Source organism: Lycorma delicatula, chromosome 3 (genome assembly GCF_047948215.1).
Source record: "Lycorma delicatula isolate Av1 chromosome 3, ASM4794821v1, whole genome shotgun sequence".
NCBI lineage: Eukaryota > Metazoa > Arthropoda > Insecta > Hemiptera > Fulgoridae > Lycorma > Lycorma delicatula.
Window position 1 is genome coordinate 102517187 of NC_134457.1, and position 27953 is coordinate 102545139.

The 27953-nt window shown below is 29.6% G+C and overlaps 1 protein-coding gene across 1 annotated transcript in view; it reads left to right on the forward strand.

Annotated features, from left to right (window-relative positions):
- The window catches only part of LOC142321180 (uncharacterized), a 355594-nt gene extending 337393 nt beyond the window's left edge, over nt 1-18201 (forward strand). Inside the window, exon 9 of the mRNA XM_075359173.1 lies at nt 17827-18201. Within this exon, the coding sequence (XP_075215288.1) occupies nt 17827-17933 (107 nt within the window). The 3' untranslated portion in view covers nt 17934-18201. The remainder of the gene's footprint in view (nt 1-17826) is intronic.
- Nucleotides 18202-27953: the final 9752 nt, after the last annotated feature.

Genomic DNA, 27953 nt, shown 5'->3' on the forward strand with positions numbered 1-27953 from the left:
ATATTTAAACTAAGCAATGTTTACTTCCGATTTTTTCTTGATTCTTTTACAATACATACGAGGTGCGACAATAAAGTAATGAGACTGATTTTTCTTTGCAAGATGTGGCAACCCTGCAGCTTGCGTAGGCACATCATCTTTGACCTTGGTCTATAAGCTACTTCTAGTCCAAGCGGCACATCGTTGCAACTGCTCAGTCGTGAGTTGTGCTGTAATAAGTGAACACGTGTTTGTGTCTCTCGTCACATAAATGAAACCGCAAAATATTGCGCAATCGTATGCCACTTCTTTTTGCGTTAAATTGTGAGAAAACGCGACAACTTATGGTAAGCTACAGAAGGCTTTTGGAGAGGCGGTTATGTCAAGAGCTTAAGTTTTTCGGTGGCATAAAATTTTTAGTGAAGGCAGAACGAATTTCGAAGATGAAGACCGTAGTGGACGACCATCAACCTCATGGACACATGTCAACTTGACCAGGGTGCGTGAAATCGTACGATCTGATCGAAGATTATCTGTGAAAATGATTGCAGAAGAATTCAACATCAATCGAGAAACGGTTTGTCTAATATTAACTGAAGATCTTGGTATGAGAAAGATTTGTGCAAAAATGGTCCCCAAAAATCTCACACAACAACAGCAAGAAACACGGAAAAATGTGGCAGCCGATCTGTTAGAGCAAACGGAAATCAATCCAGATTTGTTGAGCCGTGTTATCACTGGTGATGAAGGTTGGTTCTTTCAATACGATCCAGAGACAAAACGCCAAAGTTTGCAATGGTGCTCAAAGGGATCACCCAAACCAAAAAAAGTTCGCATGTCAAAGTCAAAAGTGAAATGCATGCTTGTGTGCTTCTTCGATTCCAACGGAATTGTTCATAAAGAGTGGGTGCCTCCTGGACAAACAGTTAACCAATATTTCTAGTAAGAAATTTTAGAAAGTCTTCGTAAACGAGTTCTTCGTGTCTGTGCCAACATTGCTGATAACTGGATTCTGCATCACGATAATGCGCCATCCCATACTGCTCTGTCAGTACAGCGATTTTTAACCTCAAAACAAATTTCAGTACTACCACAGCCAGCTTATTCACCAGATATCGCTCCGTACGACTTTTTTCTATTTCCAAGAGTCAAAATGGCGGTCAAGGGACACCATTTTCAAACAACACAAGATGTCCAAAAAGCTGTGACGAGGGTCTTGGAGCATATTACAGAAGATGAGTTCCAGAAATGTTACCATCAATGGCAGAAGCGCTGGAATAAGTGTGTGCAATCAGAGGGGAACTACTTTGAAGGAGAGAACACTAAACATGACTAAAACGGTAAGCAACATTTTTTTTCACATCATTCTCATTACTTTATTGTCGCAGCTCGTATACCACTGCAAAAATAAAATCAAAGGAGCCTGGTAAGATATAATTAAATTAACTTAATAGCAGACAATTACACAATGAATATGTCTAACCGGAAATTAAACATTGATTAATGCAGATAAGCAATCCCACATTTAAATTACACATTATCTCATTATCTCATTATTACACATTACATATTATCTCATCTTCAATGTCTTTCACTATTCGTACTAGGGGTTGATTAGTGAATGATAGGTGTAGGTTAAAAATTAGTCGGTTGACATTAAAATTTATTTTATTCTTCAAACTTAGGTATATACAACATAAAATCATTGACGTGTGAGATTTTTAAGTTTAATTTTAATGAATTATTTGTTAAATAGAAGAATTCGTTAGTTACTTGTGTTTAGTTTCGATTAAAAAACTGTTTTTTTAGAAATGGCAGATGATTTTGACAATAAATTTCGCTGTCATATCTGAATAGTATTTTAGGAAGGATTTATAAACCTGGATTTTTAAATAAAGTGAACGTTTTAATACTTTTACGCCTAGAGTCCACAGGTTTACTTGTTTTGTTAATAAGTTGATTTCCAATCAATCCTTTGCCGATGTAGATACTAAAATATTTCGTTCTATCAGTTTGAAGTAGACAAAACTATACAGATAAATTGGCTGGCAATTTTGATTTAACAAAATTTACTTGTACGATTTTGATTTTAATCTTTATACTAAAATGTTTACCTGGGTTCTAAACTAATAAAGTGATTTATAATATTAAGTAAAATCATGCTGGTAGTTCAAAGATAAAGTAATAGTACTTTCTCCTGGGGGGTTATAATTCACAGGCAGATTTAAACCGATGATACGGACCAGAGAAAGAGAGTTTTAAACAAAATGACGTGTTTTAAAGAATGTGAAGGAGAATTAAGTCTAAAGAACGTATGCAAAAAACTCAAAGCAAGACGAATCGATGACATAGCTGCCGATGTTAGCGATCAGATAATTCAGCAAGTGATTTCAAGTGAATTTTTTAGTATTCAATTTGAGAAATCAACGGATGTGGCAAACAATTCGGCGTTCTTATGTGTTTCTGAGAAATGAACGCGATAGGGACAGATCAATATAAGAAAACATTTTGTTCTGCAAATCAGTATCCGGCCATGCAACAGGACAATGTCCTTTGATGATTTTTATGACCGTACTAAAAATTACAAGAGAGATTGGAAAAAATGTATTGCAGTATGCAGTTATGGCGCAATGGCGATGGTAGGAAAGAAGAATGGATGTGCGTGAAAGAATTATAAATCGTCTTATAGCAAGAGCGGAATGGACGCACAGCTTCCTTCCGAGACATGCTCTTTACCCAAAAAAAAAATGCTGGAAAATCTCAAACAAATTCTTTGTAAAGCTGTAAAAATGGTTAGTTTTATTAAAAAATGACCGGTTCAGAATAGGCCGTTTGCTAAACTACGCGATGAAATGGGCGAAAAGAGAGGATTTCTGCTTTTCCATACAGAAGCCAGATAGATGGTTAACGTGGGGGAAAGTGTTTATCTGGAAATCGGAATTGCGAGTTGAATTAATAATATTTTTTTAGAATAAAAAAATTCCATTCTCAATGTTTTTACAAAGTAATGAGTATCTTGTTGCTGTTGGCTTACTTGACTGATGAATTTTCGCATTTAAACGACTTTAATATGAATTAACACGGACGTGATAAAAACATTTTAATAATGACTTTCTAAGTTCATGGTTTCATTAAGAAGCTTGTTATCTAGAATATTCATCTTCAAAGCAAAGATTTTGATGTGTTTCCACTCACCTCCGATTATAATGAAAACAATTTGGATGAAGAAGATTCTGTTATCCATCACAATTTGGAAAGTATGAAGGTGCAGTCACGTGAGTTAAAAATACAGTTGGAGGAGTATTTCCCGTAAGATAAAAATGATTTTTCGAAGAGATGTCTACTGAATCCATTTAGGGAAAATGTTGCTGCAGCTACTAAATTACCAGTTGTGATTTACAACCAGCTCATCAAAATTTCTGGGGTTAAAACATTACAATAATTTACATCTAAAGATTTAGATTCATTTTAGTTTGATCATAGATGTGAGTATGGAAATTTGGTACTTTTAAATGAGTGTAAAATGTTTATAATATATGATTTTTTTTTCATAAAATGATTTCATTATTGTTTATGTGTTAAGATGTAGATTAATTTTGCGACCCCGGAAATTGAGAAATGCTGCATTAGAGGATACGTCCTTTTTTCGTTTTAGAGTGAATGCTCAGTGTCATACGGATGAAAGATAAGTGGAGGAACAAAGAAAATCATTTTCTAATCAGACAACAGAGTGAAGGTTCGCTTTAATATTAACTAAATTTAACAGTGATTTCATTACATGGTGTTCATGAAAATACATCATTTCCTAATTTCCTAACAATTAATAACATTTCCTAACAATCGTTTTCGTGCGCTTGTTTAGCAGTAAACCTACGGTCATTCAAGGCTCTAACTGCCACATCGCTCCATCTAAAAAGAGCATGTTTGACTGTATCTACTTTTGGATAAATGGAAAGAACTGAATTACAATTCGTTGTACGATTTTATTAACACATTTCTAATAGATATCAACTAATGTAAAAATATTTTCGAAGTAGTGTGAATAGAAGTATTTTTAGACCTTTCGATTCTATGTAAATATCTTCTCATAATAAATATTCATATTTGTAGGTATCTTACTACAAGAATCAAAAATAAACATAGAAAAAATTAACAAAATATCAGAAATACACTTAAAACCCTATTATAAATGAATCCCCTAATAAGTAAAAACACTGTACCTTATCCACGGTTTTAATTGAAATTGTTATCCTTCATGTTTGTGCTACTTTAAATACAAATGGTACTAGTTAATGTTGCTCTCTCAGAAAATAATGCTGCTCCCTATACAGCTAATACAGCTAAGTTTCTGGCAACAGTCTTAACTAAGGTAATATTTTTTCTTCCTTCATTTTAGCCTTCGTATTTTCCATTTTTTTTATACATAAACATAATAGTAAAAAAAAATCTAACTATTTACATACATATTACTTTTAATTTAGCAAAGTCTAAAACATTTACATCTGTTCAAAAATATTAAAAATAAATAAAGATAAGATTAAATCTGTCGGAAGACTGAGTTTTTATAATCGATTTGTAAAGAAAATCCCAATTTAACATAATTAGGACAAACTAAAAGAAAAATTTTTGGTTTAAAATAAAGAAATATTCGGCTGATTTTAAATATAGAAGTCGAAAGGATCGGTTATCACCCGATATTTTTTGCAAACACGTCACAAATTTCTGTATCGTTTAAAAAAAAAATGAATTAGAGATGGGAAAATTACTTATCAATGGTGATACAGAAACTTCATTGTTGAATAACTTTGTCAGCAGCAATACGCTGCTGAATAGCTTTTCAGAATTTTAAATGTTAAAAATTATTTGTGAAAGTTCTCGATCGTAAAATAAAATGTTTATACTCTACATTAAATTCTATTCATGAATAGAATTCATAGATAGATATCCTCACCCTTTACCAAATAAATAGATATCCTCACCCATGGGTGAGGATATCTATTTATTTGGTTAAGGTTAATGCTATAATTCCCTTTCTATAATTAGATTTTTATTTTTACAAACCTAAATAAGTGTCGTCCATTAGGTCGTGGTGAGTAATTTTAATTGAAAATTATCAGAGGTTTTTATGTTTATCAGATAAATATACTTCGATTTCTATTGGATGACCTAAATAACAGTTTTTCTTTTTTCAGTATGTTTCTGAAAACACTGGTGACAGTACTTGTTTTAAAATTATTTTACTATTTATAGATCAAATATTATTTATCATTATTTCTTTTTTTCACCTATTTATTTATTTTTACATAACTTTTCCTGGAGTTCTACGGATGACTAATATATCAAAATTAAAAAAAGTTATTTAATTAAGTTTTAAAATTCAAGTAAAATATTTATAAATATATCAGCTTAAGACAATGCCGATGCATCGGCTAGCCCCCTCACCATCATGACGGAGTGTTTCTGTTGATAGCCAGACTAAGAAATGATTCCTGAAGGAGAGCAGCAGCTCTTTCAGTAACTGTTAAGGGAGACTTAACAGATACTGAAACTGATAAGGGAGAGCTGTAAAGAGTCAGGAAGACTTAAACGGCCACATCAAAATCTTTCAATCTTTTGAATACCGCGTATCTGAAAACAATGGAAAACTACAGTTTTTTTTTTTCAAGAAAATGTGAATCTGCATTTTCATTTAACAAAGATGGAAGTGCCTTCCTTGATAAAAGTCCCCCATTCGGATCTTCGGGTGAAGTTTGCTACGGAAGAGGGGACCAGAAAATTAAAAAATAACCTTCTTTGAGTCAGTGCATGGAATTTTAGAAGCCAAAAAAGAATTGTATGTTAGAAAATTTAAAGAGGGAAATTGATAGGTTAAATGTAGATGTAGACGTAATTAGAGAGGTTCGGTGGGAAGAGGAAAACGACTTTTGGTCAGGTGATTTTAGAATAATTAACTCAGCATCAAATAAAGGGCAGGTAGGAGTACGTTTCATAATGAATAAGAAGATAGGGAAGAGAGTAAAGTATTTCAAAAAGCTTAGCGATAGAATCAGTGTAATCAGGATAAAATCTAAACCTAATCCGACAACGATTGTTAACGCCTATATTCCTTCAAGTGCCCATGATGACAATGAGGTAGAATGTGTATATGAAGAAATTGACGAAGCATTTAAACACATAAAAGGGGATGAAAATTTAATAATAGTTGGAGATTGGATTGCATGCATCGGAAAAGGCAAGGAAGGAACTATTGCGGATGACTACAGACTGGGCAAAGGAATTGAAAGATGGACAGACTTATTGAGTTCTGCAGGAAGTATAACTTTGTAACTGCAAACACTCACTCTAAAAATCATAATAGAAGAATATGCAAATGGAAAAACCCCGACGATACTGTAGGGTATGAGATAGATTACATCATGGTTAAGCAAAGATTTAGAAATAACTCGTTGACTGCAAAAGCATATGAAGAAGAAGACACTGATAGCGACCATAATTTAGTGTTAATGAAATGTAGATCGAGGTTTAAAAACCTGAAGGAAAGGTGTCAGATAGATCTATGGAAATTAGAGAAGCTTGAGGAGAAGGAGGTAAAGAAGTTTTTTGAGGAGGGTATCGCAAGAGGTCTGAATAAAAAAGATAAGTTAGAAAATGTAGAAGAAGAATAGGAGAATATTAAACAGGAAATTCTTAAATCAGCAGAAACAATCTTAGTCGAAACAAAGAAAACTGGTTGAAAACCATGGATGTCGGAGGATATATTGCAGCTGATGGATGAGTGTAGGAAGTATAAGGATGTTAATGATGAAGAAGGTAAAAGGGCTTTTCAGCAATTAAGAAATACTATTAACAGAACGTGTAAATTTTTACTCGTCATTATTGATAAATAGACGGTGTAAATTCGCAAAATAGATCGTGTAAATTTACACGATTATTGGTAAAATAGACGGAGCATACTGGAACGATAAGAAGAATTTTATGGTACATATGTAAAAATCTAATAGTTTGTTAAATAAAGATGGTTCACCGATTTACGAATATAATTCGAAAGAAAAGGTTGATAGGTGGGTGCAATATATTGAAGAGTTATAGAGAAAATGAATTAGAAACTGCTATTATAGAGGAAAAAGAGGAAATCGAAGACGATGAAAATGGATATACAGTACTGAGATCTGAATTTAATAGAGAGTTAAAGGATTTGAATAAGAGAAAGGCCTGTGGGATAGGCGGGATATCTGCAGAATTACTGCGCAGTGCAGGTGAGGAAGCGGTAGATTATACACCTGCTCTTTATACATTATACTCTATGTAATTAAACAACTGTGTAATATTTCCAAAAAAGTTCCATCGGACTTCAAAAAAAGAGTTATTGTCATTATACTAAAGAAAGAATGAGCAGATAAATGTGAAGAATAGAGAACAATAAACTTATCAACTCATGCATAAAAATTTTAATTAGAATTCTGTACAGAAGAATTGAGAAGATTTTGGAAGAAGTGTCAGAAGAAGACCAATTTGGTTTCAGGAAAAGTATATGGACAAGGGAAGCAGTTTTAGTGCTCAGATTAATAGTAGAAGGAAGATTAAAAAAAAACCAATCAACATTCATGGCATTTATAGACTTATAGAAGGAATTTGATAACGTAGACTTGATATAGTAATTCTAGCCGGGAGTAAAAAAGATTTTAAAGAAACGATGAATAGCTTGGATGAAGTCCTATGCAAGAACTACCGCATGAAAATAAACGAGGAAAAACGAAATTAATGAAGTGTAGCAGAAATAAAGTAGATGGACCCCTGAATTTTTAAATATGACAAGAAAAGGCTACGGCGGTAGAAAAATGTTGTTATTTGGGAAGTAGAATTACTAAAGATAGACGAAACAGGAGGAATACAAAATGCCGAATAGCACAGGTGAAACGAGCTTTCAGTCAGAAATATAATTTCCTTACATCAAAAATAATTTTAAACATAAGGAAATATTTTTGATAGTATTGGTTTGGAGCGCAGTTTTATATAGAAATGAAACTTGGACGATCTAAGTACCTGAGAAGAAAATATTAAAAGTTTATGAAATGTGGTGCTATAGGAGAATTTTAAAAATCAGCTGTGTGAATAAAGAAACAGATGAAGAGGTGTTGCAGCTATTTGATGAAGAAAGAAGCATTTGGAAAAATATAGCTAAAAGAAGAGACAGACTTATAGGCCACATCTTAAGGCCTCCGGGAATAGTTGCTTTGATATTAGATGGAAAGGTAGATGAGAAAAATTGTGCAGGCCGGCAACAATTATAATACGTAAAAAAAATTGTTGGGAATGTAGGGTGTAGGGGGTATACTGAAATGAAACGACTGGCACTAGATAGGGAATCTTGGAGAGCTGCATCAAACCACTCAAATGACTGAAGACCAAAAAACTGTATAAATCATTTTAAAAGGAATTTTTTTAATTACTTAGGATGCTAGGGCCATTAGTCATGAAGATCATGGTAAAACTAATACACATACATGGCTGAAAAGCCCAAACATGCCTAGACATCACTAATCATCAAAACATTAATTGCATGTCTGAATAGAGAAACAACAACCTATAACGTGATATTTACCTACTCAGTATTTCATCATTCCACTGTAGACTGCCCTAATAAGAAAAAAATCTGATTTGGGCACCATATGTCTTCCTTGTACCCCTATTAAATTACTCATCTACATTTTTTTAAATGAAAAGTACATAAAATTTTACTTCATTAAGTAGTTGTGATATTTTTCTTTTCTTGTTGTTATTGAATAATTATTTATTGTAAATTTTTTTATACAAGCTGAGGTTAATAATTAGTAACAAATCAATAATTTAAATTAAAAAAAGACATGAAGTCGGAACCAATGAAAATAAGTACCATTTATGATATATCGTTGAAAAGTGAAATGATGAAATAAACAAATTATGATACATCGTTGTAATGAAGGTTTATTACTGTAGTTCAGAAAAAGTCCAAAATCCAAATTCTTTCGGATTTGTTTTTTTTTTGGACATCTTTTATTCAATGAATTGCATTCAGAAGGAGAGGTGGACAACTAGATGTTACAACCATCCTAAATTCAAAATTTCAACATCCTACGGCTAACCGTTTTTGAGTTATGCGAAATACATATGTACATACAGACATCAAACTAGTCAAAATGGATTCAGGATGGGGGAAATGGATATTTCTGTTGAAATCTGAAAACCGAAATTTTTCCCGATTACAATACTTCCTTTGCTTCATAGAAGGAAGTAAAGAGTCTGATTTTGAAACACATGACTTCCTTGTATGCCTATTAAATTATATATACACGTTTGTCACTGCACATCATTTAAACTTATTTTATTTGAAAGTGAGATACGGTCCTCCAATTCTTTACTAAACTGGAGGTTACACAATTGCTGAAGTATTACATTTTATTCACATCAAATATTAATTCAACAATCTTACTTGAAATTTTATGATAGAGAAAAAGTCTCTTTATAACTCGTATTATTAGCATGTTTGTGAGTTGCTGATTAAAAAATGTTCAGGTTTCTAGTGTGTGGTATAAATAAAAGTTAATAATTATACTATTCTGTTTAGTGCACTTCTGTGTATGGTTACAAATGTTAATTAAAACCTTACGGTGTAAAATATTCAGTTTTTATTATTGGATTATTTGATGAATAATCAAAAATAAAAAGAAATAATCATACAGGAAAAAGAAAGATAACATGCCATTTAGAAAAAGTCCAAAATCGAAAAAAATGGATTTTGGGCTTTTTTGAACACTTTTGGTTCTGTTGATTGATTTAGTTCACAACTAGATGTTACAACAGTTCTAAATCCAAAATTTCAACATCCAACTGCTAATCGTTTTTGAGTTATGGGAGATTCATACATACATGCATATGTACGTACAGACTTCAGGGCAAAACTAGTCAAAATGGATATTTCCATTGAAATCTGAAAACCTAAATTTTTTGGGATGACAATACTTCCTTTACCTCTTACATGAAAGTAAAAAGCAGTAACTTCAGCCAGCTGTCCTCTATTTGAGATACGTACATTTAAAATCATAGAAAATCACATTTAAAGAATGCAATTAATTTTCAAAAACCAAAACACTACCCTATAAAATAACAGTTAAACACGAATAAAACTTGTTATTTATTAATTGTAAGTCAATTTTATTCCTATTTATCTTCAAAAAAATGTAAATAAAAATTGTTTGTGTCCTCTTTTGTGTTATTACAACTGGAATAACATGTATTATTCTCATCCAATCAGAATTAAAATAACAGTATCTCCAAGAAATAACACAACATTTAAAAATAATATTAATATATTTTTTAACTCAATAAAAGAAATAAATTTTTATCAATTACAAAAATTCAAAATTCCTAATTTCGTTAAATTAAGAAAATCAAGAAGAAACATAAAAGATAACTTTTCTAATACATAAATGTTTAATTGAATTTTCATTATTGTTTCCAAACTAAGTACAAATAATGTAAGACAAAAATCTACCACTTAATTTATGCTGCTTCTGTAGGCCTGTTGCAAAACTGAGAATAATTAACTAACATAATGCTAATTAACCAATTTTACAAACTTAATATGAAATAGAAATTAAAAAAAACATCATTGAAGTGTTAGTTGTTAAGTGTTTGTTAAACATATAAATTTGATATACTTCAGAAATCGAATGTAATTACACAAAAAATAACTCTTTGAATAAAGATTAATTTTTAAAATGGTTATGCTGGGTTTAATTACTCTTAAAAAATTTCACTCATAATTATCAGGTAAATCAGACATATTAGCTGATGATGGTAAATTAATACAAAAATATTTTTTTATGCAGGGCCATAAATGGAACCAGTTTGGATGTAATGTCATCTTTCTTATCTTATCAAATACATTTTTTGTGGCTTTGTTTTTTAAAAAGTGGAAATTTTTTGTTTTACTATATTTGCCTGGAAATATCAAGCTCTTTTGTCTCATCATTAGAACTTTCTTTTTTGTACTTTAATGTTAAATGTCCTTTACTGGCAGTTTTTTTGGACCATTTTAGACATGTATGGCCTGGGATTACATTTGTTTACTTTATACAGAGATATGAGATCACACCATTCAGTAAAATGTGTTTCATCCATACCTTTAGTTTTTAAAGTTAATATTTTATTATACATACTGAGAATTCAACAAAAGTAAAGCCTAGTTTTTAGGCTTTACTTCTGTTTAAAACAAATAATAAAATCTTGAAAGTCATAAACATACTTGAATTTTGTATTTACTGATCAACTTTGTGGTGGAATGAGTCTGTAGACATAAAAGCATGGGCCACATTAAGGAAGTTAAGTAACAGTGAATCTGCTGCAATTTCATTCGAATTTATAATATAAACCATACATGGCAGGAGAAACCAATTGTTATTCTGCTCTGCACAATTATCAGATCATACATTAATATTTTTTGCATCACTGTGATGTAAAATGCATAGATCTTAATATTTCTTTCCAGCCTGCTACTGCTTCGTGCCATAGCCAAGGGTTCTATTTTTTATTGCTTCCACTCTCATGGAATACAGCTCTCATTGAATGCAATTATTCTTTTTGTGACTATACAACCTTTAACAGATTTAATTCTAAGCAACATTATTATTTTCTGCAAGTCATATGACACATGACTGAATCATGCAAGGATTGACTAAATTTAATATGACATTTGTATTCACTTTGAGTAAGTTTAGCTTCTAGTAGATAGATGTGTTTTTTGATTGCAACACAGTAAAAAGTCATAAAATATTTGTAGTAGGGTGATATATATAATTTTTATATTTTGGTTAAGTTTCATGTGCATATAATGTTGTAAGTCAGCTTGTTCATATGTTTTACAAAATACACATTCTTCTGAGGTGATTTTGTATGAAGTTATTCCACATGTCAGTTACTGTGATTTCTGAAGCAAGTATCGTTGATTGGCAGCATGCTCCCGTCTATAGTGTGAGACACATGGGTTAAACTTTTCAACATGTTTTTCAACTATTTGTAAATTTTATGAATGCAGCTTTTTTCCTCTCATACCAGTAGGTGGTGTTATTCTACAGCATTCATATTCATTACTAGTTTTAATTGTATTGAAGAGAGGTGTCATTCTTTTCAGAAAAGCCAAGAGTCGTCAACATAAATTGCTTGCTCATATCTTCTTTTTCTCCATTGTTACATGTTAAGAAGTATCTCAGTGTTCGCATTTTCCTTGGACTATTTTCACCTCACCTTGTTTTGGCTTTATTTTGTCATCATTATAAATCCGAATAAACAATCACCTTTCTTTGTTGCTCAGATTCCAAAAATTTACATTAATATGTTTTGTTTTATTCCCTAGGATTTTTTTCAAATATTTCTGTCTTTCTTGTCTTAAACATTTCAAACATTGTAAATATTTCAATGTTTTCCGAACATTTCTTGATGTAATACTCCTTCAAGTATGAAGACTAGGTCTCATTGCATGTTTACTCTGTCTTTGATCACTAATTTTTCCTGTACACAAAAAACAACTGTATTTTGTGTAACCAAGCTGCAGAACAAGAATAAGTGCAATTACCTTCAAATCATCACAGATATTCCATTCATACACTGCATATTGAAGCTTTTCCAATATAAATTTAAAGTTTTCATATGTTTCATTCATACTAGCAAAGTGAGCCACTGTTCAGATTCATTTGTTTTCTTTGTCCTCTTGCTTATTGTAAACATCTCCTGTGTTCTTCTTTCTTCTTATTTGTTAATGAACCAGCTGATCTTAATTACTGTTAGAATTAATTATATGAATTTACTTTCCTTTAAGATGTATTAGCAACTATCTCATTAAATTTTTATTGTTCTAGCTGAACCTGTTTAATATTCTAATAAATGTTATTCATTGCAATGTTTAATAATGAAATGTAGATTTTGAAAGTAAGTAAAGGAAGTGATTATTACCCTTACAGTTAGGTTAACTGGCATTACTTAATATATAAAGTTTATACAACCAACGAATTGCTCCGCTGCCGAAATTGTTGTACACTACTGTTACTATGGGAATTTATTGCCATTATGCGGAAGCACATCTTTTAAACTAACTTTACAGGAATCAATGAACAAGCATTCTGCTGGGCTATGTACATTACAAAGTGTTTCCATAAGAGAAGAAATGTCATTACGTAACATTAAATCATTTTCTTCTGAAAAATAGACTTTAAATTCAGAATTACGATTACGATAAGTACATATCATTGTATCTTTTTGAAGAAGATTCCATACTTTTAACCGAGAAGCAAGCATTTCAGACTGTTTTTTGGATAAATTTAAATCTCGTATGAGATTGTTAAGATTTGTTTGAGTCAGTGAATGAGGCTCAGAAGAACTGCTTTGTTCAAAAGTTGTGTCACCAAAATCTTTTTCTTTTTCTTCCCTCGAGAGTCTGAGCTCTCTTTGTCTAATGTGACATGTTCTGGAGGCTTTTGTATGGACAATTCTTCGTAGTGTGGAACTGGTCTTACTGCAGATTGCAAGTTAGGTTACATCAATGTATGTTTCGATTTTGACATAATCCGTTTAAAGTTTAAGCAAAAATAATAAGAGGGAAGGATGATTTGGAGGGTTCCATCCAAATCATACGGATAGCACGTGGCATGTGCCATGTGTCATTTTTCCATGCATGGAGAAGCCTAGAACAGGATATAAAATAGATATGTAGAGCCCGGGCCCTTGTTTTGGCCCCAACTTGACACCCAAATTAAAGTTCATAACACATTTTTATTAATAGAGTAAGGTTTCGTCTTTGGATTTGAGCGTCACTTCACCTCATACATAACAAAAACTTATAGGATGATTTAAACAAACTCTAGGTGCTGTAAATAACGACTAATTAAAAGAAATAAAGTTGTAAATATGTAATAGACAATAATTCAGACACACATAGCACTTACAATGACGTATTTACTGGTTCACCACGATCTCACAACTGGCATCATTCTGTTGAATGTGTGCTACAGTAGATCACGTTTTCACATGTCTATACACGTCTGAACCTGCACAACTGCAGCAAGGCTACCATTTGAGTTAGCTCATTTGGTTCCATCATATTTATAATGGTCTTGGCTCTTTTACTTGACAATGGACAAATTGAAGAAAAAACTTTATTTAAATATTTAAAAATATAAAAATAAAAAATAACTGTGGGTGATGGAGAAATTCCGAATCCACACATTTTAAAACAGGATAAAAAACTGCATTAAGTACACCTATTGGTACGGGTGAGACAAAAATCATGTTGACCAGTTTAATTTCTATATCTGAATCTATATCTGTACGTGTTCCATTTTAAACTAAATTAATGATAATTGCAATTAACTAAATTAATGAATTTTTAAGCTCTCAAGAAGTTGTAATTTTCCTTTTCGCAGTGATACATGTAGCGTGGTCTTCATTTTTTCAGAGAAAATGAAGTCTAGAAAGTTTTACATATTCAATTTCGAAAAAAAACTGTTTGCATAAGTAAAAACTTCCTTAAAAGGCCTTCAATGCTTTTTTATATTTGTTTGTGTGTCTGTGTGTGCATGTGTGCATGCGCGCGTGAGTTCAACGTGCGCTTGATAATAATAATATAAAATAAATAATTTTTTTATAAATTACACTCGACCGATAAACGAGGCGGAGTGGTAGCGTCTCGGCCTTTCATCCGGAGGTCCTAGATTCGAATCCCGGATCAGGCATGGCATTTTTCACACGCTAAAAAATTCCATTTCCATATCCCGCGTATAAGTTTCAAGTATATTTGGTGATATCATCAAGCCAAAAAGATATAAAAAGTTTCATCTGTAGCGTCTTTTTCCTCCCGATATCAACGATATTTTTTTATTAGAAAATTTATTTTTAGTAATAATTATTATTATCAGTAGTACGAAGAATGTTACTATAAATTCAGTTAAATTTGTAGTTCATTAACCTTACCCAATATGTGGTAAGCAATTTGCCAGTTTCAATTTCAAAAACCATCATCGAAGGAGAAGTGTTTGAAGACTATGAAGCCGGCTTTATAATCTTCTAACATTTCGCCTTCCTTCACGTCAGTAAAAAAATTAATGCTTCTGGAAATCAAGTTTATCCATTCTCTCAAAACGTTGTTTTTAACGCCTTTTGATTATTTTTTTAAGCAATACTTACAGCACACAACATATATTAAGCATACAGACTCGGCGTTTAATTTCTTCCGTGTATCGTTGAATTGTCCACCATTTATTGGTCGGAAGGCACCTTATTTTGACTGCTTGAACTCTCTATAACAACCCAGGATTCACTCCATACCCAATGTGTGTTCAGTTATTTTTTTTTTTTTTTAGAAACATTGCGACTAAAAATCTCACACACATTGTCAGTAATCTGAAATTCTTATTTATTCTTTCTCATGAGTAACATCACACAATATGGGTGATGTATCACCCAATATATTACGGGTGATGTAGGTATCAAAGTTCCATCAACAAGAAAATATTTTACGTAACTGGAAATGTAGATTTTTAAAGTAAGTAAAGGAAGTGATTATTAGTAATTGGTTATCCGGCATTACTTAATACATACGTTTTACACAACCAACGAATTGCTCCGCTGCTGAAAGTTTTGTGCCGCGGTAGAATGTTATAATTTTCCGAAGTGAAATTTGTTTAATTGTAATTAAAAGCCATGAGATTTAAAAAAGGAATGGATCTTTGGAGATAATCCTCCGAATCTTTTATTATAAGCTGATCATTAGCGAACTTAGAATATTTTTATTTTTTATAAACTACTAAGGATATAATTATGTATGATTACAGTATATTTTTTTAAGATACAATATCGCCTGCTTTATAATTCGGGGAACTATTGTAACAATGATGATTCTGAAATTAATTCACAATGGTTGGTAGATTCTCGAAAGTAAATTTGTTGGATTTTTTTTTACCATCTTTAATATTTAATATTAATCCCTTTCGTCACGTCTTAAGGTTTTTTGTCTATGGTTGCGCTAAAAAGTAAATATAGGAATCGTCTTTTATCGCTTGAAAATAATTTGCTTGTATGTTTCTAACATTATAGATCCTCGTATGGAGAAACTTTTAAATGAAAAAACAAACGCATTATATTAATTTACTTTGCATACATGTGTGAATTATAAGTAAAATGTTTATAATAAAAGAATTTTTCTCATAAAATGATCATTGTTTACATGAAAATTTTGCGATCCCCTTTCATATCACCGCGACCCCCGTCACGGGTGTCAGCCTGAGGGTAGCGACTTCCAGGTTGAGAAACGGCAATTTAGAGGATACAGGAAAATGGTGGGTGCCAGTAGACGTTAAATCAATGGGTATGCATCCATTTGGTAGCATGTATAAAAGGGAAATTTAACAGTGTCATTTGGGTGGTCACAGAAAAAATTGTGTAGTTACAGTATGAAATTGTTGTCTTGGATTTCTTGAGTTTCAAAGGAACAAAATATCGATTACGGAATTAAATATTAATATTTTATTCATTACTGATTTCATTTTTTCTTTATATTCGTTTTTTTTTTCTTTTACATAGTAGTCATGTCTTAATTATGAGTTCGTGATAATCTAGAATAATACAAAATAAGAATTACAACTAAATATTTTTCAAGATTACTAAATATATACATACACATGAAAACATAATAAATTCATATACAAAATTCATACACAGTATATTTCTTTCAGGGTATTCTGGGATCACAATGGTATGTCAACACTACAAGTTACAAGTTTTTTCGTTTTTTTTTTTACCTTCGGACCACCGTTAGTTATTACTTCAGAGGATGAGATGAATGAATGTAGTGTGTGAAAATGCCATGCCTGAACGAGATTCGAACACGGGATCTCTGGATGAAAGGCCAAGACGCTACCACTCGCGCCACGGAGGCCGGTACTATAAGTTGCTAGGCTCAAGAATTACTGAAAAGGTTATAATGTGAATAAACAAGGGAAACTTTATTTTAAATTAAAATATTACTTTTCTTTAATTAAAGTAAGTGGTGTGGCTTATTATTTTAAAAGTATATGTCTTTAAATCACTAAAAATATTTAATAATTTAAAAGAATAGATTAATTTCATTTTATCTCTTTTTACCAAACTACTATGTAAAAAGGCAAAGTTGCAACAATGGAGGCAAGGCGTAATTATTTTATTACAATGAAAAACTTTAAAAAGATGAATGAAATAAATGAATATCTAATACATTTATTTTTATTCAGTCATTTCCTGAAGAGAAAAAGGATATTCCAACTCTAAGAGATTAATAAAAATCAGTCGTACAGTGAACACTAAAACGGCTTAATAATATAATCAAAATTCCTTTCAGCATTTTACTATTATCTCGTCACGCTAAATTCTCTATAATTATGTTGAATACATCCGTTCCTTTCATCATCACAGTTTCTTTCAGGTTTAATGTCAACGTAATACCAATTAAATTATGTCAATTTAATCAACTTAATTCTTCTAAGTAAGTACATTGAACTATAAAGATGCATATGTGTTTGAAAATTATCAGAATTTGAAAGAATATAATCAAGGGATGCAATTAAAATTTATTTATTGTTTATCATCTCACTTTTAAACTAACACATATATGATTTAGATCCTGTCATTTATGAGTGTTTTTTGTTACTGTAATGTAAAAATATATTAAATGTATTATATATTTTATTTATTATTGTAAATTTTATTAATTACACAGTAAAAAATCAGCTTAAATATAATTATAAGTTTTTCCAAAAAATCTGTTATCTAATTTATTTGTTTCAGGAGAGAATCCTGCAGCTATGCAAACAGGAGGAAGAGATTTATCATGGTTAAGATGTCCGTCTCTTTGGCTCTTGGTTACTTGTTTGGGCAGTCTATTGCAAACGTAGCCTTTTGTGTTAAATTCAATTCAATCAAGTCCGTAATTAACTCATCAACATGAAGAAAGTGTTTCATTGTATATTATTATTATTTTTTTTTAATTCAATTTAACAGAGAGATATTTTTATATAACAGTACTCGTAGTATAAAAAAGGAATATAAAAGGAGAAAAAAACATATAAACTAGCCAGATTCAGTGGCTAATCATGTGGTTTTTAACAATGTTTAAATAAATTAATATTAATGGAAGGTTTATCTACTTCAGATCAAAATATGTCGGGTATAATGAAAAAAATAAATAAAAATTATATATGCTTGCAAAACTGTTGCAAGACTTTTTTTTTAAATAAAGATGAAAAGAATTTAATAAAAAAACTAATTTTAATGCAGTAATTACAACAAAATAAAAATGAATATTTTGAGTATATAAATTGAAATCGTGTAAAAAAAAATTGGTTGATGTTTCTCGGTGTAATTTTTTTATTCAGTCCAATGAAAAGTTAAGTTTCTTTCTTTATGATGTTTTAAACATGGTTAATTATAAACGTTCTAAAATTTTACGTATTTTGATGATGTCATGAATAGTAATCATGAATCTACGCGTAATATCACTTTCAGTTAAATGGAATATTTAAAAATGCAATCATTTTAACAGAAATAAGTGAGTTAGTAAATTAAAAGTAAAGCTCTAATTTTTGTATTATATTGAATATATTTTAATTATTTTTAATTCCTTTTTTGATGAATAAATTTGGCTTTTCACTACCTTAAAGTAACTGCATGTAGTTTTTTAGTATAAATTATCTTACAGTGTGCAACCAAAGAAAAATGTAGGAGCATTTATTTACTGTCAGATTGCACAATTTTAAAAAGTAGGCTTAATAGAACTTTTGATTAATTCGACCAAGCATTTCTGAAACTGAATTTTTCTTATACTGTAAAATTATACAACCCTCATTTTTAATTATTTTAATATTAACTCACCTACGGCTTTATTTATTCTATTTTGCAATTCTTTTCAATAAGTCATTTGTTTTTGTAACGAAATCTGTATTTTTCTTTGACTTTTATGACTTATGACTTTATATACTTCAAATTAACTTTAATTTTTAAAAATCTAATACGTACACCTTGTAAATGCAAGACGATAATGCCAGATAATATATCTAACAATTTTTTTTTTTAGTAAATAACTCTCTTAAGCTGTAAGTAGTGTTGTGGGGAGGAATGTAACTACAAAAATTGTTAATGTGTATCTTACATATAAAAGCGGAAGGTTATGGATCTGTCTGTTTGTTTGCAGCGGCCTCAGGCGAGTACCAATTGATCGATTGTTTTAAACTTTTCAGAATAGATTTGTGCTATCCCACGTAAGGTTTGAAGCCATTGATCAAGGTCCTAGCCCACTTAGGGATTCATTAATGAACAAAAAATTAGTCCTTTTACTTGATTACATTTCTGTCACCGATATAATGAAGTAATTTTCTTTTATATAAGATTTTAGGCTAGTTTTTTATAAAATAAAAAATTGTATTTTCATACAGTAATAACGATGTTTAAATTAAACAAATAAAATTATCTTTAAAACAGTCATAAAATACATTTCCCTTAAATATATATATCCAAACATAAAAAATTTGAATATTACTCATTCTATATAATAGTAAATATAAATAAATAACTAACCCTTTAATATAAAGCATCATTTATTTGCATGAATTACCTTTTCCAGTCAATAATATTTGTTGAATCAAGTTAGTTTACCTTATTTAAAAAAAGATAAGGTGCAAGATTTTCTGCCAAAAGAATTTTTTTTTTTTACAGGAACATATAGAAAAATAAGTTATAGTAATCTAAAAGTATTTTGTTAAATTAAACTAGTACAGTATCATCAGCTAAAAATACATAAATTTTTTTTCGTCACATTTTAAACTATATAAATTTACTTCTGAGTACAGAAAATTATATGGTAAAAGATTAATTTATCTTGAATGATAAATTAACATATTAATTTTTTACTAAATAGTTATTTAATTTCAAGAATGATACTGACATACGTATCTAATATCGCTATCAGTAGTTTAATTAATAATTATTTAATTAAATAATTTGTTTGGAGAATTAACATTAAATCATGGCGGATTAATTTAAATTTATTTTAATTAGATGTTAATTATATATTAGTCAGAAAAGTTAAGTTATTTATTGATATCTTTCTTCTCAAAAAAATATCCATTAGAATTGAATTTATTTCCTTTAATGATGATTTTTGTTTTGAGGTAATACTTTTCACCAAAACTAAAAGTAGTTTTATATTAAACAAAATATTTGGATTTAATCCGTTACATTACTATTATTATACTACTCACATTTTTGAGTTTCGGTTAGATTTTACGTAAAATTTATAAATAATATAAACAAATTTAATCATTCTTTAACAACTTGAAAAGCATAGCATTACATTAACATTACAACTATTAGATTTCTGAAGGTAATAATTATGAATCTTTTCAACGGAAAATACTCTTTTTTTTACATTCCAGCCCCAAAGGGGAAGACACTTTTTTGGACAGCATTGTAGTGAATTCACTGAGTGGAATTCTAAGAACTGGTTTCAAACTTCCTTTTTTTGTCGTATGTATTCTTCTCGCCCCTCGGAGCCACATCACCAATTACGCATAAATTCAGCTCCAAGGGATGCCTTTGAACTCGTCCTTCCTAGTGAGTATGTCCTTAACAACAACGTGACCTTCCAGCCGCCTCTTCCCAACAGAGCCGTAGTGGCACCTCTATCTTTTTAGGCGATGTCCTTGCTCAGTTGATCAACCGCACCACTATCAGCTCGCATCCGGAGATGTAGGTTCACCCCTATGCGACGCCATATCAGTGATGATAAAATATGTTTGTGTAGCATCATTCGCTGTGCTCAGCCAAGTAGATGACCTTTCCTTAGGCTCCACAAGTATTTCATCCAAAACATCTGTGAACTCTTTCAATATGCGAACATTACCAAACATTCGGAGCACTCTTTGATCTCAAGTTTAGTGGTCGTATGTGGTCGGGCCAGCGAGCTCAGCTCCCTAACTTTATGCAGCAAAAAAGTCATGTTATTACAAAACATTTCGTCCGTGATTAAAGGCTTTTCAAACTTCCTTTAGATGAATAGTTTTAAATGAATTTAAAATTATTTATTTATAAAATTACACAACCTCATATTGATTTAGAGTTTATATAAATAAACATTAGTTACTTAATTATATTTTAATAAAAAGACATTCACTTCAAAAATAATCACTACATTTTATTAGGAGATTAGAATTTAATTGAAAACGCATGAGATGGATTCCTAGTAAAAAATAGTTTGCGTACAAATACAAGTGTGTGTTATGCTAGTCGGAAATAATTTAAAAAAAAAAACAAAAAACTAATAATAAAAACTTGATATGTTAGTATTTTGAAGCAAAGATACGATGAAATCGACCAAGTATAAAATTCACAAAAAAAAAAATAAATAAAATAAAAGGCCAAATTTTTTAAACATTTTTGTCAATAGTTAAAATGTATTTAGAATAAATAATCTTGAACTTCGTTAATTTGAACGTTCTTAATATGAAAACCAATACAATATTACAAGTTTAATCTATTGCTCTCAACTAAACATTATTTACATTTTAAAATAAATCTTGATGGTAATAACAGCTTTTGAATTAGTCTCATTAGCATAGATTTATACAAGGAAAAAACGGTTACTTCTTCTGTTTGAAGAAGGAATTGAGTTTCAAATTGTGGGAAAAAAAATGATTAAAAGTTACCTTTAAATTAAATGAGTTTTTTCTCCCATTGCCGTTATGGAGTTATCAACATGCTGAAAGTTTTCATTTTGTAGTTATTGTCTTCCATAAACATCAATAGTCTCAATACTGGAGTCTCAAACTTTCAAACACTAAATTCTGGGAAAAAATTACCTCGAACAATAAAAAATTATCACAGCATATATATATATATATATATATATACATACATACATACATACAGAGAGAGAGAGAATACAATTTTCAAACGACATTTCAATATCAGTTTTTCATATTTGTGGAATTTTACGCCAGGATTTAATATAATCGAACTGCTAAGATTAATGAAATTTTATTTTCCTCGATTCATTTAAAAAGTAAATTCCCATATACTGTTGTAAACTTGTGAAAAATTACTATCTATTTATTAATAACATTTATTTACTAATAATTATTGAACATTTATTTATTAATAAATGTTCATAAAAAGATTAACTATGAAAAAAGATTAAAATCTTCACCATGTTTACTTCTTAACTTTGAAAAATAATCCATAATATTTTTAATTATTTATTAATAATTTTCCGCATAAGTAGTATACGTTTAATACTTTACTGGACCGTTGGATTCTCATTCCTACTTTTGAATTTTTTTAAATAACATAAAATTACATATCCTAAACAACTGTAAATTAAATATATATTACGTATATGAGGCTAATATCTTTCAAGTAAATCTTTTAAGTTTTAATCTTGAAAAGTTTTGATCTCCACTTTGCAATTAATCTACTCGATAACAGCAGAGACGTCCGACGGTTGAAACAAACCCATGTACTCGACTTAGGGTCTGCGTAACAGTTTGGAATCTAACACCGTCAAGTTTAGTGGTGTCATATCTAATTTCTTGTTACTTCTCTAATGTTTGTTTTGTGGACTAAATGGTGCTGAAATTATTGGTTTGTGATTTGTGACTGAGCTTGAAATTTCAAATTTGACTTTAAGTTTGCTTGGAGCTGTTTATTGTGTATTATTTATTTTGGAGGTTCCTTAAGGACCTTCTTATCATGTGCTTTTTTCAGGAAACTTACTTATGGCTCCGCAGGAGAGTCGATTGTAATTATAATTGTTACTGAACAAAAAAAAACAGAAGTTTTAATCTATGAATAATTTAATAAATAAAAATAAATTGTTCTTTACTTTAAATTTGAATTCGATTTGATACTCCTAGTGACAAGTTTGTTAAATATTCTTGGTTTAATAAATATTTATAAATAAATAAAAAAGGATAATTCTGTGTTATGGTAATCTCTTTTACTTGCTTAATATACATTATACTTTTGTTGCTTTTTTCTAATCCTTCTTGTTTAACTTTTATATTTTAAAAATAATTACTTTATAATCCTCAGTTTTCCGTTTAATATATTGCAAATTTGTTCATTTCTATATCCGGAAACAGATATAATTATTATCTTATTATTATTATTATTTTTTTTCTTGTATGTAAATTTCATGCACTTATACATAGATAAGTACTTGAAATTTAGCCTCAGCTTTCTTAAGAAAGCCACGGTATAAAATAATATACATAATAATATTTATATATATATATGCTACACAAAATTGTGCCAGGGATGAGAAGAGATAATACACCCTAAATGCTTATAACAAAAATATGACTTCATAAAAATAACTGCGATATACATTGAATGCTTTGTTTAACTATACAATTTAAAAATATAGTACTACTATTCTTGTATTGGATTTTACCATAAATAAAATTTATAACTCATAACAGGTGTAGCACGATGTAACGGTTACATGCAGCTACATCCAAGTAAATTAACTAATTAATTTGGTACACTGATTTTAAAAAAAATTGTGCAACACAAACCAGAAACATTTATCACACTCCACATAGATTGAAAATTTAGAATTTAAATACAATTAAACATAATAAATTTAATAATAATTTATTACTCTCTTATTTAGATTATAATCTATGAATTCAGTCATCAATATAGATCCAGTAATTCAGAATTAGCAGTAAACAATATACATTTGTATAAGAAAATATAATTGTATGTTATTTTGAATTTTTTCCCCTAATAAAAAAAAAAAATCTAAACTTTTTTCGATTCAGAATTTTGTTATTAATGAATAAAATGTTATATTTATTTATTTTGCACTTTCTGCTATAGGGTCAGACTGAAAAAAAAGTTATGTAAAATATTACTGTAAATATTTTTTAATATAATAATATTGAAGGTAATGTATGTAAGTACATATTATAAAAATATAAGTAAGTATTGATATATAAAAAAATTAGCTTAAAGCTGAATGGAATAGTGCGAGCATGTACTGTAAGTTATTTAGGAATAAGTTTTACGTCATAAAAAGTATGATAAAAAAAGATAGAATTCATTTTATGAATAAGTAAAAAAAAAAAGAGACATTTATACGACGCATTTAAAATTAAAATAAAGGTGTGCTAATAATAAGACATATTCAAAGGACTAATTTATTAAATTAATTAAAAATATTACATATAATAAAATAATGTATTATTTATTGTTTGTCATATCGGTGTAAAGAGAAAAAAACAATGAAAAAGTGTTACTGTTTTAAAAATTTTATTGATAATGATTTCTTAAATATGTTTTAAAATTAATCTTTTGTGTTAATAATAAAACATTTGTAAATATTAATTGAAGTTCATTTTTTATAAATATTTTCCTTAAAAGAAATTAAAATTATTTTATTAGTTTTTCGTCATAATATTTAATCTTCAAAAGATAGGAATTAAATCCAGTTTATTGAAGTTTTTTTTTTGTTCATGTGTTTTAATCATATTATTAGTTGAAAGAGATGTAAGAAATATTGTCGAAGTCTATAGCGTTTTTTACAACTATTGTGTATATTAAAAGTACAAGACAGGCAAGTCTCATTATTATTTTTTATTATTACAAACTGCATTAAGAAAAAAAAAACCACTAATGTAGTAGCATGGTAGAGTAGTATGATAGTATAATGTAGTAGCATATAAAAAATCCTCGCCCAGTACAGCGAGCACTAAAAAGAAGCTTATATTTATGAATGTCCGTCCACTGGGGAAAAAAACGAATACGGAAGAAATGCTGTCGCAGCGAAAGTTACAAGAACACGTGGCAATTTTCCACTGAGCGTCTTTGTACTGGAGGTTCTCCCAGTAATAACCGAAATAACCAAGGATGAAGGATAATCGTACCAAGGATAATGGGGATAAAATATGTTCACACCCATTTCCCCGATCTATTGTAAACATAAGAAAAGGGATGTAAGTGATGTCACTGGTTGCTCCCCAAACTTCTCAAACCTTCCATCTTATTTCTCTCATTCTAGTTGGCTGTTTCAATCTGATTATCTAATTTTAACTAACAAATCATATTTCTCACAATAAATCTAACAGCTCAGTAGTGATTTTCCAATTAATAACAGTAAATACTGGTAGAAAATGATGCATTAGCGCAATGACATCGAATATTTTTTAATCTTTTCTTTTGCACTGTAATTATATATAAAATAATAATTTACTTGTTTCTCCTTACCGGTTATTAACGTACCACGTAGTTTACTTCCGGTTAAGATGCTATTAAGTTTCCTATTACAGCCCTTGACCTCTATAGGCTGGTATGATTTAAAATTTAAAGTTAAATTTCGTTATGAACAAATAATTAGTGATGTATTTACAATAAAATATAATCTTCGAAAATCAAATGTTATTGATAAGTTACAAATTGAAATTATTTTTATAAAGAAGCCTGATCATTTTTTTAAATGTGTGATATACGATTAGGAAATTAGGAAAATTGAAGTGAGTTTGGGTTTTAATAACAAAACCTCAAATTAAACATATCCTAATTGAAAATAAATAAATCTCATACAAACTTGAAATTACTTTTACAGGAAGAGCCTCCGCCTAATTTTTTTTTATCCCACAACTTCCTTTTGAAATATACATATGTATGTATATTTATGTGTGCGAATGTACAAGATATATATATTGAGTGGATTAATGGCTTTTCTGAAAGGGTATTCAACAATGTCTTTATCAGAAAAGTGATGGGGTAACATCACTTCTGCTTATTGATACGCTCATTGTAAGTTCTTTGGTACTGTATCCAGTCATTTGTCATGTTACTCATCGTTACAAAGTTTCTTAAATCAAATAGAAATTTCTGTTAAAAATGGAAACGCACCTGTAAAAATATTAATTGTAGAACTGGTGCTGAGTGACATTAAATATCCTCTATTCAGAGTAGTGTTAAATCTATGCCTTCATAAAACTAGTAATTGCACTGTAATTTTACTCGTTAATATAGTGTGAAGAATTTATTTTTTTAGAAATGTGTTCTAGATGTCTTTTAATAAGCTACCTTTTAAATTCTTTAAAAATAATTTAATTTTAAAATAAATTATCTATTTAAATTAGGTATTACAGTCGATAGGTTATGTATTTTTTTTTAAACATGAATTTTATTTTAAAATACTGTTTACACGTATAAATTGATGATCGTTCCTTCCAAAAAGAGAAAACCAATAATTAATAGCAAGATATTAAGAAAAAACCTTTATTTTTTTGAAAATATTTACAGATATAATATATGATAAATTACTACCATCCATTTTATTCCTAAGGTTTATACTTAAAGTTATTGTTAGCCAAATATAACAGTTGAATATAAATTATATCAACTAAAATATTCTTTAAAATTCATGTAATATTCTTGCATGTATAATCAAGAACTTTATCCAGCAATGCGCTACTAATAACGACTAGCTAAGATGGCAAAATTTGCATTGAAGACCTAGAACTGAGAAACCAACTCGGTGCTTGTTCTACATCTCATACAAGTCGGGATGTTAACAAACTTCCAGGGAAAATAACACACCACCGGCTTAATGTACATAGAGTGAAGTTAATTGTATTGAAGTTGCTGAGCGAGTACGGTAGATGGTAACCATTAACTTATTTTAAATTTAATTTATTTTAAGCCTAATTTTTTTTATCATTACATTTTTTTTTCTGGTAAATAACCTGGTTAAATATGAATAAAAATGTTTACAAATTTATTACACATACTATTTTTAATACATACAAGTAACATATATTATTTTCATTTTACTCGGGAAATAAACACGTTGTAAACGGCAGTTTTTAAATTTCATTATGAAGTAATTTGTCTGTATTCAAAGATGATCAACATTAATGCTTCATTATCATTTTAAATTTTGTTCGTATATCCATCCACACGCACAAATTTAGAAATTTAGAGTGTAAATTTAATTCTCTTTATTGTTAAGGAACAGAATAAAAATTTGAGTGATCACGACAAAAAAATAAAAAAACATTTTCATTTTACATTAAAAAAATATTTATATTGTAAATGTAACTTTAAAAAAAAAAACACTATCATATAAAAAGACATATTAATTGGTAAAACTACAACAAAGCTATAAAAACTTTACTTAATAAGATTTCATAATTGTTTATGAGTTTACAAACATTTTATTCCAATTCAAATAAAATTATGTTTGTAAGCATTCTATGCTAGGTTAACAAAAAAAAAATTTAGAAGTGAAGCCGTGGCGTAGCGTAGCGGAGTCGGTGGGGGCGGCAAAATTTCACAATAAATAATATTAATATCTTGTAATGTGAACTAAAAATTTCAACCATTTCTTTTCATATTTTTGGGGAACCTAGAATTCGGACCGATTAAAATGAGCACGGAACTTTTTATTATTTAATCTACGACGGATTCGGGGAATCTACTTTCTTTAAGTGCGTGTATTCATCTCGCTCGCTCTAGCGACTGGCAACACCGTGTGTACTAAAAAGTTGCTTTGAGGTAATTCCCCGTGTTTTATTTTGTGCTCTGATTGTTCACGACGAATGTTCAGCGAGAATTAATTCTTTCATATAAAGAATAGAGTTCATTATTGTCTAATAACACCTGAAACATCAGTCGTCCAATTCACATTGACTTAATTAACCTCAATTCATGATTTTCTTTAAGTGAATGTTGCGATTTGTAATTTTTAATAATTGAACTTGGTCAAAAAAGTTTATATTAAAATAACTTAATTTTGTCGACGTATATCGTACATTTTATGTATGTATCAATAAGTGGCATCCGTGTAAGAAATTCTGTAACAAATGTGTTTATTACATTATAAAATATACATACATGACTTTATTTGT